The following is a 16,166-nucleotide window of genomic DNA, read 5'->3' as shown; positions in this document are numbered from 1 at the left end:
GATCCAAAACCAACAAAAGGTTACTGGTTCTTTGAAAAGATAAATAAAATTGATAGACCATTAGCAAGATTAACCAAGAAAAGAAGAGAGAAAATCCAAATAACCTCACTAAGAAACAAAACAGGAGATATTGCAACTGACATGACTGAAATATGAAAGATCATTCAAGGCTACTATGAACACCTTTATGCACATAAACTAGAAAACCTAGAAAAGAAGGGTAAATTCCTGGAAAAATACAACCCCCTAGCTTAAATCAAGAAGAATTAGGTACCCTGAATAGACCAATACCAGTAACAAGCAGCAAGATTGAAATGGTAATTTAAAAATTACCAACAAAAAAAAGTCCAGGACCAGACAGATTCACAACTTAATTCTACCAGGCATTCAAAGAAGAATTGGTACCAATCCTTTTGACAGTATTCCACAAGATAGAGAAAGAAGGAACCCTCCCTAACTCATTCTATGAAACCAGCATCACCCTAATACCAAAACCAGGAAAAGACACAATCAAAAAAGAAAACTACAGACTGATATCCTTGATGAATATAGATACTAAAATCCTTAACAAAATACTAGCTAACCGAATCCAATAACATATCAAAAAGATCATCCACCATGATCAAGTGGGTTTCATACCAGGGATGCAGGGATGGTTTGACATATGCAGTTCAATAAATGTGATACACCACATAAACAGAATTAAAAACAAAAACCACATGATCATCTCAACAGATACAGAAAAAAAAAACATTTCACAAAATATCCAGCATCCCTTTCTGATTAAAACTCTCAGCAAAGTCAGCATACGAGGGACATACCTTAATGTAATAATAGCCATCTATGACCAAACCACAGCCAACATAATACTGAACGGGGAAAAGTTGAAAGCATTCCCTCTGAGAACTGGAACAAGACAAGGATGCCCACTCTCACCACTCCTCTTCAACATAGTACTGGAAGTCCTAGCCAGAGCAATCAGACAAGAGAAAGAAATAAAGGGCATACAAATCAGTAAAGAGGAAATCAAACTTTCACTGTTTGCGGACCATATGATGTTTTACCTTAAAAACCCTAAGGGCTCCTCCAGAAACTCCTAGAACTGATAAAAGAAACAGCAAAGTTTACGGATATAAGATTAATGTACACAAATCAGTAGCTCTTCTATACAATAGCAATGACCAAGCAGAGAATCAAATCAAGAACTCAACCCCTTTTACAATTGCTACAAAAAAAAATAAAACTCTTAGGAATATACTTAGCCAAGGAGTTGAAAGTCCTCTACAGGCAAAACTACAAAATACTGCTGAAAGAAATCATAGATGACGCAAACAATTGGAAACACATCCCATGCTGATGGATGGGTAGAATCACTAAGCAATCTACAAATTGAATGCAATCCCCATCAAAATACCACCATCATTCTTCACAAAATTAGAAAAAAAAATTCTAAAATTCATATGGAATCAAAAAAGTGCCCACATACCCAAAGCAAGACGAAGCAAAAAGAACAAAATCTGGAGGCATCACACTACCTGATTTCAAACTACACTATAAGGCCATAGTCACCAAAACAGTGTGGTACTGGTATAAAAATAAGCACATAGACCAGTGGAACCGAGTGGAAAACCCAGAAATAAACCCAGATACAGTTGAATTAATTAATGCAAAAAAACAAAAATTCTAAGTTTCAGCAAGTTATAGATGGCTACAAACTAAATATGTCCACTTCCTGGAAAAAAAAAAAAAAAAAGAGGCTTTTGTTGGCTCTTTATTGGTAGAGCCAGAGGCCAACAGAGAGAGCAGCACGAAATGCACACATAATAAGCACTCGATTAGTGAAAAAAAACTGATGAATAAAGAAATATGAGTTTTAGCTTTTTAATGGTTTCTTATTGCCTAAAAAATAAAGTTTAAACTCCTTTTTTGGGCCAGGCATGGTGGCTCAAGCCTGTAATCCCAGCACTTTAGGAGGCCAAGGCAGGTGGATCACCTGAGGTCAGGAGATCAAGACTAGCCTGGCCAGCATGGCAAAACCCTGTCTCTACTAAAAATCCAAAAAAAAAAAAAAAAAAAAAAAAAAAATTAGTCAGTTATGGTGGCGTGTGCCTATAATTCCTGCTACTTGGGAAGCTGAGGCAGGAGAATCACTTGAACCTGGGAGGCAGAGGTTGCAGTGAGCCAAGATAGTGCCACTGCACTGCAGCCTGGGCGACAAGAGTGAAACTCCATCAAAAAAAAAAAAAGGAAAGGAAGGAAGGAAGGAAGGAAGGAAGGAAGGAAGGAAGGAAGGAAGGAAGGAAGGAAGGAAGAGTTTCAGTGACAATAAAACAATAAATAAAATGTATGTACTTCCGAATATATCAAGAAAATTAAAACAAGCTGTAGACTAGGCAGATTTATTTGCAATACATATTTCTAATAAAGGACTTGTATCCAAAATATATCCTAAAACTCAAATTAAGACAAATTAATATAGGAACAAATTTGAATAGACACAAAATCAAAATAAACTATATGAAAAGTACATTAAAAATGTGCAACATCACTGGTAGTCAGGAAAATAAAAATTAACACCATGGCCAGGTACAGTGGTTCACGCCTGTAATCCCAACACTTTGGGAGGTCTAGGCAGGCATATCACTTGAGTCCAGGAGTTCAAGACCAGCCTAGGCAATATGGCGAAACCCTGTCTCTACAAAAAAATACAAAAATTAGTCGGGCATAGTGGCATGTGCCTGTAGTCCCAGCTGCTTGGGAAGCTGTGTTGGGAGGATCACTTGAGCCAGGGGGTTGGAGGTTGCAGTGAGCCAAAATCACGCCACTGCACTCCAGCCCAAGCAACAGAGTGAGACCCTGTCAGAAAAAGAAAAACACCACAATGAGATACTACCACATATCCATGAGAATAATGAAAATTCGTGATGCTAACAATATCAAATGTTGGGAAGAACATGAAGCAACTGCAACACTGCTGGTAGATCTGTCAATGGCTGCAATCACTTTTCGAAAGAGTTGGGCACTTTCTTATAAAGTTAAACATGCATTACCATATAGTGCCCTAACACCTCAGGTATTACCGAAGAGAAATAAAAAACTATGTCCACAAGACTTGAACAAGTATATTTAGAGTAGATTTATTCATAATAGCCAGGAACTAGAAACAACTCAAATGCGCATCAACAGTCAACTGGACAAATGAATTGTGATATATCTATTCAATGGAATACCATTCACAATAATTAGGGGTAACTAACACATTCAAGAAAACAGATGGATCTCAAAAACTTTTTTAAAAAGCCAAACAAAAAAGAGTTCCTCTATATTATAATTCTATAAAATTGATTTTTTAGAACAGAAATGAAATTTTTTGAATATACATATTTATTTTCTTGACTATTATAAAAAATTATTTCTGTTCTAATATAAATATCTTGTTATATATTCTGTTCTCTCTATATATATATATATCTTGGTGGGAGGTGTATATGTTTCCAATGCTTCTTGTCAGTCTTTTTTTTTTTTTTTTTTTTTGAGACGGAGTTTTGCTCTTGTTGCCCAGGCTGTAGTGCAAGCTTCAGTCTTTTATACAGCTTCAATCCTGTATGATTATGTCAGTGCTCTATTTAAACCCTCCAATTTCACTCAGAATAAAAATAAAATTCTCATAATGGACTACTCATTCTATATAATCTTAACATCATCTGCTAAGCACTGGTCTTTTTGATGTTCCAAAAACATGCTGCCGCTCACCTTAATACGCTTGTATAAAACTCAGTTCCTATCCATTCCCGCCTACGTCACTGCCTACCTAGTGGTTTTTGTTCTGTTTACCACCAACACACTCTATACATTTGACTGATTTGCTTTATTTATTGCCTGGGCTATCCCACTAGAATAGTAGCTCCATGAGAACAGGATTTGGATCTGTTTTATTCACTGCTGTACTTTCAGTTCCTTGGGTAGAAAAGAGACTCTCGAGAAGTAATTGTGGTGTAAACAGGTTTTTACACTTTTCTGTGTATTTGATATAAAGCACAGATGCCAGAGAGCTTATATAATCACTAAGTCCCTGTGTCACATGAATGCCTTTACTGCATCCTATTCACATATTAATTCTTGTTTCCAGTTAAATTTTAAATCTTAAAGCTCTATTCCCCAGTACTAAAATTCCAAAACAGATTCACATTTGTCTGGATCCAATTCATTATTCTCCTCACCTTCATTGAAAGGCATCAACCACTCTCAGACTCATTGCCCATTTAATACGTCTGAATCAGGAGTCTCCACACATGTAACACAATTCACCATAAAGCTTGCAGGTAAAGTACATTCTTGTTCTTTTTATTAAGTGATTCTCTTCCTTTCCTTGTATCTGCTGCTTCTGACTCAAGTCAGACATTAATGACTGAGACAGAAGAGTATGGAGACAAAGGTCCATTCAGTCTACTACTCCAGAACCAGGTTAATAAGACCCAGAAAAAGGTAAGAAAAAAAAAAAACAAGCATTTTCTATCTCAACATGCATGTTCAGTCTCATGCTGTTCTTTGTAGACTAGTTTAATGTAATAAAACACAAGTTCAAACTCATTGTCATTTTGGAAAGAGTGGAGGTGGATTCTATGGAAAATCAAACCTTTCAACAAATTGAGTTAGGCTAAAATAATTATTGCATTTATGTGAACAGTTTTATTATCTTGCACTGACCCATCTGTCTCCCAATTGGAAGAGTCCACATAAGTAGTGTTGGAAACAGGAAAATGTATATTCCCCAAATATCACTTAAGTTGTATATGTTTATATGGACATTTATTAAAACATCATGGTCATACTCAAATGAGATGGACAGTAAGTGTGTGTGTGTGTGTGTGTGTGTGTGTGTATGTGTGTGTGTGTGTGTGTGTGTAAAACAAAAAAATACATCATGGGGCTATATTCATTCTGAGTTTAATTAGAAACTGGACTGGTAACAAATTACTTGAGGTCCAGTTCTCCCAGGTTTTTGGCAATCTAGTTGGAACCCACAGGTAGATGATGTCCTCTGAGCCTTGCAAGCTGTGAAAATTGGACTCAAAGCCTCTCTGGCATAGCATTTGGCATGTATTAACAAAGTTCTTATTAAACTGTGGTTAAGGAGATGGGTTTCCTCTATTGCCTCTAGAGAATTTGGACACCAACCAAAATGTACCCAGATGTGTCTATGTATACATGGTATGCTTTGGCGACATTTTAATAACTCCCATTGAAACTCCATCACCAAGAGCAAAATCAGCCACTCGACTTCTCTTTTGTCCAATAACATTCTCTTTTTCCAATTCACAAATTAAGCATAAGCCTCAGAGGTTTGAACATAAGTCAAGGACACAATGGAAGAACTTTTATAGATGTGATTCTTTGAGTCTGACTTTTCTCTCCAAAAGTGGAGCAAAGACATTGAGATATTTAGCATTGCAAAGAGCTTAATCTTTAGGCAAGATTTTCAAGAATCAATGTCAGTAGTCTTCTGTTACGCACTGTACCTAATAGCATCCAATTTGTAGTTGGAGTTTTGGGATCAAAGGAACTAGGTAAAGACAAACTTCTAGGTAGGATTAAGGTTATGCCTAGTGAAATTGAGACGTTGTTATTGATTATGTATGACTAATTTTACTTTGAATATTTTCCAGGTATACCAAGTGCTTCAGACTTAATCATCTCAATGATAGAAACAACAAAGGTGGGTGTTAAATATTGGAAAAGTTGATACTGTGTTAAGAGAGATGCTGGAAACGTGATCCATTTGGTGTGAGAGGAGGCATCATGCATTCGCTGTGACCCTTTGAATTGCTTATGTGTGAGGCCACCTCAGTCTAAGGTCAATGCAAAAAGGGTTTCCAGAACCGCTTTCTGCCAAATGCTTACCTTCAGAAAGACTTTTTCAAATGCTTTCCCAATACAAAGTTTCAACCTATAATGACTGAACTTTGGGAAAAAATAAAATATTGTATCTTCCATCCTGTTTCCATACCTTCCATTTCATACGGTCTTTCTTCACCCAACAAAGGTTCATGCTATATTCCATATGAAAGACAAGATTTACACTAGTGCAGACTTACCTAATGGGTGGTGGTGAGAATTAAATAAATCAAGTTTTTATACCACTTCACATATACAAATGACTCAAATAATGGATTTTGTTACTACCAGAAATGATCATATCTCCTACCATATGTGCTGTGCCACCCAAATCTCTTACAACACATCTCACTTTTTATCATGTATCATGTTCACTTATTTGCATAAATTTTCCGTTTCTATTGGTCTGTAAACACTTTAGAAATGTGGCCCAACTTATTTGTATAATTTGAAGATTGTGATAAATGTCCACAGGCTATGTATAAGGTGGCGCGAGTAATAATAATTATAAAATTTATTTCAAATGACCAATGACAGCTTATAAACATAGGCATTATTCTAAAGATGACAACGTCTCTCATTGCTGTGTGATCCCTCCACCCTCTAAGCTTTGATCCAAAGAGGGATAGAGCAGAAGAAAGCGTGATGGTATAGTATCAGCTGCCTCCCAGAAGGGGGTCACTGTCTTTTTCTCACCCCAACACTCAAGCAAGATCCATAACCTTTCATCACCCCTTTCCAGAACAGGCCACTCCATGTAATACTAGAAGTGCATGGATCAGAGTTGAGGAGTAAAGAAGTCAAATGGGCCGGGCACGGTGGCTCACGCCTGTAATCCCAGCACTTTGGGAGGCCAAGGTGGGCGGATCACGAGGTCAGGAGATTGAGACCATCCTGGCTAACACGATGAAAGCCCCGTCTCTACTCAAAATACAGAAAATTAGCCAGGCGTGGTGGCAGACCCCTGTAGTCCCAGCTACTTGGGAGGCTGAGGCAGGAGAATGACGTGAACTCGGGAGGTGGAGCTTGAAGTGAGCAGGGATCACGCCACTGCACTCCAGTCTGGGCAACACAGCCAGACTCTGTCTCAAAATAAGAAATAAAAAAAAAAAGAAGGAGAAGTCAAAGGACATTGTCCCTACCCACCATGGATGAACATTTCAGGCTTTCCTATCATGATTAGGAGAACAAGAAGCTCAGTAGGCTTAAACCATTCATTCACAAACCAAAGAATACCTAGGCACTATTGAATGTAATAATAAATCTTTTATTAATGAGGTTTCTGTTACTAACAAAAATCTCCTTCCATTCCACACTTCCTCCCTCTGTGCCAACCACACTGCATTTTCCAGTGTTCTCTGTACAAGCATATCATCTTCACCACTGACTGACATTTTACAGGCTATGTCCTTTGTATGATACATCTTGCTTTTGTTTCCTGGAAATTCATCTAAATTGAAGGAAAACTTCCCCTCCTCCAGGAAGGCTTCCCGCACTAGTCTCAGCTAGAGCGCTGCCATGCTTCCACAGTACTATATTGGTACCAGCCTCATCTCCCATGTGTGATTATGCACTTACATGTTTATATTTTCCATCAGAGCGAAAATTGCTCCAGAGTAAGAACTTTGCTGTGGTCATATGTATACTGCTAGTACTAGCAGTATATGTGTGCCAAATGTGTGCCAAAGGACTGAAGGATTCATTGGCTAAACGAAAGCCTTCTCACTGGCCTAATAAATGGAGGGTCAGGAATGTAATCAAATCCAACATTAAAGAGTCAGGTTCCGGCCGGGCGCGGTGGCTCAAGCCTGTAATCCCAGCGCTTTGGGAGGCCGAGACGGGCGGATCACGAGGTCAGAAGATCGAGACCATCCTGGCTAACATGGTGAAACCCCGTCTCTACTAAAAAAATACAAAAAACTAGCCGGGTGAGGTGGCGGGCGCCTGTAGTCCCAGCTACTCGGGAGGCTGAGGCAGGAGAATGGCGTAAACCCGGGAGGCGGAGCTTGCAGTGAGCTGAGATCCGGCCACTGCACTCCAGCCCGGGCGACAGAGCGAGACTCCGTCTCAAAAAAAAAAAAAAAAAAAAAAAAAAAAAAAAAAAAAAAAAAAGTCAGGTTCCATTTTAATGACATCAATTTCTGCAGCACAGTCTTATCGGAGGTGCTGCAGAGGTGTGGAATATTGGGCTGAACCTATGCTGATCCAAACTCACCTGAAAATTTTATAATTTTTTTAAACAGTGCTTCTGAGACTGTTTTTCTGCCACCTTTACCCTAAAGTAAATGGGAAGAAATAACTGATCAACTGAATGCTTAAACAATGATCATATGTTGCAACACACGTCACGTTGTAAGCTTTGGAGGTAAACAGAATCACATCCGAAGTTCAGTTCCACCACTTACTACTGCTGTGAGTTTGAGAAAATGAGCCCACCTTTCTGAAGATCATTTCTTTATCTGTGGGGAGAAATTTTTTTAAGAAACCTTCTTTATAGGATTACATAAAAGAATAATTCACAAGGCACGTTAACTCTTGGGGTATGGAGACTGCAGGGACATCAAGTCTCTCCAGCTGATTTTCTCCTAGCCACATGCAGTTGGTGAAAACAGGATCTACTGTTGGTGAAGACAGGAAAGGGGAAGGAAAAACAGGACAGGAGGTTAGACCTTTCGACAAAGCCTGAAATTGGGCATCAACATTCAGACCCCAGGGTCTATACCCTCACTCAGTCTACTTTTCTCTTTTCTGAGAAAAGGTCTCACTCTGTCACCCAGGCTGGAGTGCCGGGTGCAATCATGGCTCACTTCAGCCTGGACTTCCGGGGCTTAAGTGACCCTCCCACTTCAGCTTCCTGAGTAGCTGGGACCACAGGTGTGTGCCACCACGCATGGCTAATTTTTTATTTTTTGTAGTGATAGGGTCTCCCTGTGTTGCCTCACTCAATCTTGTCTTCTCCCAAGTGAATCTTTCCCTTGACTCAGATTGCTACTCCTCCCTGCAGACTCGAACTGGTATTAAACACGCAGAATCCGTCTGACACAAGGCACAGTGGAGGAGTCAGAGCCCGAGTCATTCAGCTAGTTGATGGCAGAATACGGACCAAATGGAACCAGTGCTCCAATCTCCCCAATCCAGAGCTCTCTTCACTACATCCCACTGCCTCTCTCAGCAGGGAAATTCTTCCTTTGGGGAAAAAAATAAATCACCTTTCAGATTTTCAAAACTTCTGTTGGTTCCTATCAAAATGTATTCCTGTACAGGGCAAAAAAAAATAACTGATAATAATAATAGTGACCATAAACCAGGAGCAGCCACAACATAAAAAAAAAAAAAACCTAGTACTTTCACTTCTGTCTTTTGAGAAAGCCAGAACTTTTGACCTCCAAAGCAGTATAAGTGACAAGAAGAGATGAAAAGATTTCCTTAAAGCAGAATAAAGAGAGGAAAGATTTATTACATTGGGAGTTTTGTACCAAAAACATCAAATTAAACTTGGGTAATTGATTTTTTAAAATACACTATGTCACTACTTAACATATTTTCTTTCCCAAAATAGTTCTATACGAGAAGAATTATTGAATGACTTTGCATATGATAATTTGATTTTATCACCAGACTAACTGTAGTCTGAAAAACGTGAACAATGCAACAAATTGCAAAAACTACAACCACATGGGAAGTTTCTGCACTAAATTCTAGGTGTTTAGGAAGAAAACAAAATAAATATCCCAGTGCTTTCATATGACATGGTTTAAAACCAAAGAGAATAAAGAGGATGATTCAATGGAGATGAAAAACTGCACCAAGGTAAAAGAATTTATTTTCCTTGGCCTGACCCAGAACTGGGAAGCGAGCTTGGTCGTATTTCTTTTTCTGCTCTTGGTGTATGTGATGACTCTGCTGGGAAACCTCCTCATCGTGGTTACTGTCACCTGTGAATCTCGCCTTCACACGCCCATGTATTTTTTGCTCCGTAATTTATCTATTGCCGATATCTGCTTCTCCTCCATCACAGCACCCAAGGTTCTGGTGGACCTTCTGTCTGAGAGAAAGACCATCTCCTTCAATGGTTGCTTCACTCAGATGTTTCTCTTCCACCTTATTGGAGGGGTGGACGTATTTTCTCTGTCAGTGATGGCATTGGATCGATATGTGGCAATCTCCAAGCCCCTGCATTATGCGACCATCATGAGTAGAGACCGTTGCATTGGGCTCATAGTGGCTGCCTGGGTGGGGGGCTTTGTCCACTCCATTGTGCAGATTTCCCTGTTGCTCCCACTCCCTTTTTGTGGACCTGATGTTCTTGACACTTTCTACTGTGATGTCCCCCAGGTCCTCAAACTGGCCCATACAGACATTTTCGTACTTGAGCTACTAATGATTTCCAACAATGGACTGCTCACCACACTGTGGTTTTTCCTGCTCCTGGTGTCCTATATGGTCATATTATCATTACTCAAGTCTCAATCAGGAGAGGGCAGGAGGAAAGGCATCTCTACCTGCACCTCCCACATCACTGTGGTGACCCTGCATTTTGTGCCCTGCATCTATGTCTATGCCCGGCCCTTCACTGCCCTCCCCACAGATAAGGCCATCTCTGTCACCTTCACTATCATCTCCCCTCTGCTCAACCCCTTGATCTACACTCTGAGAAACCATGAGATGAAGTCAGCCATGAGGAGACTGAAGAGAAGACTCTGACCTGATAGGAAATAGACCAGTACTTCCCTCCTTCTCACCACTTTTGAAAATGCTTGCCCAGCAAATACATTCTACTCACTAATTGATTGCTAACTATCTTTTAGTCTACTAATAAGAAACACGTGACTTTCAGACATTCTGATTAGCAGGTCATAATAATGTAAAAAAGATTGGTTCTGTGTCACAGGAGAAAGTACAGAGATAAAATTGTTAGCGGGAGAGGTGTATATTGTTTTTGCAATACAGCCTTGGAAAAACTAAAGGAAATGAAATCAAAATACACTCAGACATTTCCACTACAATCTTGTACTACTGCCAGGAAGGGAGCTGAGACACACATTACGAATATGATGCAGCTTGGGCATTAGGATTCCGTAAGATCTTTCATGGAGATATCATATCCTAATTAAAGAAATCACATCCAAGTTAAGTTCCTCCTCCAATCCTATAATATGAACCAAATAAATATCACTGCTAGATTTTTTAATCTAAAGCCCACCTACCGGTAGCTGAAAGCAGGTGCTTGGATCAGCACAGCTTGAGTTAGAACATGACCTCACATATTGTGACCTCTGTAACCTTGAACATAGTTCTAACTTGATCTTCCCCTGAATCCCAGGTCTGCTGGCCCCCACTCCAGGACATTCCCTCAGTAGCCTGTGCTTGGCTGTAGCACAGAACTTGAGACCTTGTTTCAATTCCCTGGGAATTGGGAGATTCAATTTCTCCCAATCTCCCCCAGTAGGATTATGCTTTATTTATTGTCATATCCCCAACACCTGGCACAAGTATAATATAATAAACTGCTACTGAAAATTACTGAATTAAAACATTAAGTGAAGGACTATCACCTCTCACTCATTTCTGGTATTCAAATCATTGGAGGACTGAAATCTTGGAAGCCGCTTCAGACTGTACATACTTATTCAAAAAGCTGGAATAATAAAATGGAAAACATTATGCAATATATCAAGTTGGTTTTTATTTGTTTATTTAATGTGCTATTACAGCTGCTGGGAATTATTCTTTTGTTTTTTCTTTCACCCATTTCTGAAGGTAGATCCTAGATATCTTAAAATTATTGAAACTAGCAAAATGTGTATGTCGGTGTACAAATCTCAGTTCACAAATCAGATATGCAAAGGCCCTGAGATGGGGATGTGTACACAAGGTCCAAGAAACAGCAAGGAGGCCCTTGGGACTAAGTGAGAAGAAGCAAGTAAGAGAGAGGAAGTGCCTGTAGTTGAGTTCAGAGAGATGGTAGGGTCATGGGGCCAGGTCATCGCAACTTTGTGGACTGCTGCAAAGCTTTTAGCTTTCACATTGAGTAAGCTGTGACACATCTGGAGGTCTTTGAGGAGCAGAAGAGGGGTAAGGACAAAAACTGGGGAGCAATTCAGAGCCTACTACAATAGCCCCATGAGAGAAAGAATGGAGACATGACTTAGAATGGTAATGGTGGTCATGGTGAGAAGTTTGAAAAAATTTGAAGGTCAAGTTGGCACGATTTGCAGATGAACCCAACATGGGTTTCCTGACTGCTATGTATCCCATGAGAACTCCATCATCCAATTTGGTCATCAGGACATTGAATGATCCCTTCAGATCCAACTATCTCCTTTCGATACTTATGTGTCACACTTCAGACTCATCCTGCATGCATGGGATTGCAAGAATAGAAACTTATTTCCAGCAGAAGCCAAAGATTAACCTCTTTTAGTCCCATTGTAGGAGTCAATATAGCTGTGAAATCTTCTTACGGACTCATGCTTCCCAGAAAGCATCCAGGTAATCAAAGCTGGGAAAATAAATTAATTAAAATTAAATTAACTTTTTATATTCATGAATAAATGCTGTACCTGGAAATAATCAATAATGTAAAAAGTCAGGTTTTTGTTTTGTTTTCTTTGGTTGGTACCATGTATTGTGTTCTTTCTTTATATTTTCAAATCACTTAATAAATATTATTTTTTAACAAAGGCAGCAGTATTTCTTGGAGAAATGACTGATTTTAGGACTGGGGCGGGGAATATACAATATAAGCCTGGAGCATCATTTAGCACCAAAAAACAAGGAAGTGTTTAAAAAGCAAAATGGTGGAAGTATGTCAAAGGGGCACAAGAGTCAACTGAAAGAGCTCCCCATAGCCAAAGTTGGAACAACAAAATATATAAAGTAGTCATGAATTATAATCCAAAGTACAAAATAAATATCTATGAACCCAATCATAAATAAATGATTAAATAAATAAATAAATGAAGGATAATAGACAAGTCTTGCATGCAGAACAATTCCAAATAATGTACGTAGATTCTCTGCCCTCAAGGACATGGAGCATGATTCCAATTCTTTTTCTTTTTTTTTTAACTGAGACATGGTCTCACTCTGTTGCCCAGGCTGGAGGGTGGTGGTGCGTCTTGGCTTACTGCAGCCTCAACCTCCTAGGCTCAGGCGAACCTCCCACCTCAGCCCCACAAGTAGCTGGGACTATATGCAGGTGCCATCATGCCCAGTTAATTGTTGTATATTTAGTAGAGACAGGGTTTCACCATGTTTATCCCAGACTGGTCTCAAACTCCTGGGTTCAAGCAATCTCCTGCCTTGGCCTCCCAAATTGCTGGAATTACAGGCACAAGCCACCACACCCAGCCCCAACTCTCTAAGTGTGAGTTATAAGTGGTTATCTCCTCTCTCCAAAAAAGTACAGTTTTTTTAAATCCTGGAGAAACCTGACAAAGACTAACTCAGCCGGGTGTTCGAAGTTAACATCATCAGTGACCAATCATGTTAATGGCACGTACCCTAATATGGTTTGACTATGTCCTCACCCAAATCTCATCTTGAATTGTAGCTCCCATAATTCCCATGTGTTGTGGGAGGGATTTGGTGGGAGATAATTGAATCATAAGGGTGGTTTCCCCCATACTGTTCTCATGGTAGTGAGTAAGTCTCACGAGATCATATGGTTTTATAAAGGGTTTCCCCTCTTTCTTGGTTCTCATTCTCTCTTCCCTGCCACCATGCAAGACATGACTTGCTCCTCCTTGCCTTCCGCCATGATTGTGAGGTTTCCCCAGCCATGTGGAACTGCGAGTCAATTAAACCTCCTTCCTTTATAAGTACCCAGTCTCTGGTATGTCTTTATCAGCAGTGCAAAAACAGACTAAGACATACCCTTTGATATGATGTGATGAGCGTGGCATTTGGCCTCTGCATTCTTTCTCCCAGATATCTGCAACCCCTGTCTAACCATGAGAAAATCATCAGGACCAGCCAAATTGAAGAACATTGTATAACAGCAGTCCCCAACCTTTTTGGCATTATGGGCTGGTTTCACAGAGGATAATTTTTCCACAAATGAAGGTGGTGGGGATGATTTTGGGATGTTTCATGTGCATTACATATATCATGCACTTTATTACTATTACATGTAATATATAATGAAATAATTATACAACTCACCATAATGTAGAATCATTGGTAGCCCAGAGCTTGTTTTCCTGCAACTAGATGGCCCCATCTGGGGTGATGGGAGACAGTGACAGATCATCAGGCATTAGAGTCATAAGGAGCATGCAACCTAGATCCCTCGCATGCAGAGTTCATAGTAGTGTTCCCACTCCTATAAGAATCTAATGTCCCCACTGATCTGACAGGAGGTGGAGCTCAGGTGGTAATGCCAGCAATGAGGAGTGGCTGTAAATACAAAGGATGCTTCTCTCACTTGCTTGCCCCCCACTCACCTCCTGCTGTGTGACCTGGTTTCTAACAGGCCAAGAGCTGGTAACAGTTCATGGCCTGGTGGTTGGGGACCCCTGTTCTATACAATACTTGACAAGGATTCTTCAGTACTCTCAAGGTCATCAAAAACAAGGGAAACAATGGGAGCAATTATGGCCAATATTCCATTTTCAGAAGCTTAAAGCTGTAGATCTTAAAGATGGTCAAACAATGAAGCTAGCTATTGAATAGAATCACATTTCTCACTGTGTGGCCATCTTGGTGTCTCATTTCATTTGACTTTATTTTTCTTAGTATAGACAGTCAACCATGCTACTCTGTCCGGTGCCTGCTTCAACCTCTTCCCAAACTGGGGATTCCCAGTCAGTAAAGTAGGTGTTGAGATCTGGAGAAGGGATGAGCCTTCCCCAAAACTTGCATGCCCCTGTGCTGTTTGTTACTAAAGGTTCCCTTTCCAGTTCTCTTTGTGTAAGTTGTTAGACTTGGATATAGAATAGGATGGAAGACCAGGCAGTGAGTCCAGTCCCCTCGTCAGCTCCAAGTTTCTCTGCACCATGGGCACTCATGGAAGGATGCCCTCTGATCACCAAGAACAGCACTTTTTGAACTTTCTCAGGAATACAGCTTGACATATTTCAACACAACCTTTTTTCCTTTTGGAGCCAGAAGATAAAGGGAATTCACTCTTTCAGTTGCCTCTGGAAAATTTTAGGCTCTAGACAATATGTGTGTTCCTAAGTATATGTGTCTGAGTGACTTCTTAATTACTCCCACTGAAACAACCTCACTGTCAGCAGAATTTTTCCACAACTACATCCAACAGTAATCCCTCAGATAATTCTCACACTAGTTCTGGGATTAAGGAACTGGTAAATATCATGGGAACACTGTGAATCAGTGTGAAAGAGCCAAGGCAATATTATTCCCTAAGTCCTTTCCACATTAAGATAGAAGAGATGCCACTGAAATAACCAGCCTTCAGAGGGGTGTTGAGCAGAATTTTCTGAAGTTGGATGATTCCTGAGGTTCACGTGAACATTATTTAAGATGTTGGAATTCTTGGAAGAAGGTTGCAGATTTTAGGTAAAAAAATAAAAGTCTGCATGTGTGCATGTGCCTGGGGTGTCTGGGTGTTTATGCATAGAGTGAGAAAGAAGAATAAGAAAAATTAAAATCTAGGTGTAATCATTAAGATTCACAAATACGCTATGACTAAAAATAATGTAATATGTATACAAGATGCTGCATTCGGGGGAGAACCTTCCTTTAGTAACAGACAGCACAAGTTAGAAATGCTAACAAAGAGTACGTTGTGGAATGAGAGACAGAGTTGAGGTCAGTTTGGAATTGGGGAAAAGGCAGCTTTTGCTCTCTGCGACCTCTTGAATGATACGGAGAAGACATTTTTCTCAGTCTTGTTTTCTCTAGACAGATCTTCTCAGGCTGAAATCAACAGAGGTAATTCTTAGCCTGAACTTCAACCTGCAGTAATAAATATTTCAAACGCTCACAAAAGTTGAGAGACTCAGACAATAAACACCTGTCTACCCCTCTTTAGATCTAACACAAAAATAAGACGTTTATAGTGTCGATGACAGGGGAAAACTTCCCCTTCATCCTCTGAAAGTTCACTGAAAATCAGCTGACAAAAGGCAGACAATTAGGAGGAAAGGAATAGAAATTGATTTGATCACAGTTTTACATGACATGGGAGCCTTCCAAATGAAGACCCAAAGATACAAGGAAAAGGTTCATTTTTATGTTTAGGTTCAACAAAGTATGGACAGTCATGTAGAAATACGACTGGACAAAAAAGGTATGGTCGC

The 16,166-nt window shown here is 39.8% G+C and overlaps 1 protein-coding gene across 1 annotated transcript; it reads left to right on the top strand.

Moving 5' to 3' along the window:
- The first annotated feature begins 9,630 nt into the window (after positions 1–9,630).
- Positions 9,631–10,633, top strand: LOC104679438 (olfactory receptor 4D10). The gene has a single exon (XM_010385010.2). It carries the CDS (start codon positions 9,640–9,642, stop codon positions 10,597–10,599), a length of 960 nt encoding a protein of 319 aa, XP_010383312.1. The 5' UTR covers positions 9,631–9,639; the 3' UTR covers positions 10,600–10,633.
- Positions 10,634–16,166: the final 5,533 nt, after the last annotated feature.

Source organism: Rhinopithecus roxellana, chromosome 15 (assembly GCF_007565055.1).
Source record: "Rhinopithecus roxellana isolate Shanxi Qingling chromosome 15, ASM756505v1, whole genome shotgun sequence".
NCBI lineage: Eukaryota > Metazoa > Chordata > Mammalia > Primates > Cercopithecidae > Rhinopithecus > Rhinopithecus roxellana.
The sequence above is the reverse complement of the archived record's forward strand: the minus strand, read 5'-3'. Positions and strand labels throughout refer to the sequence as shown.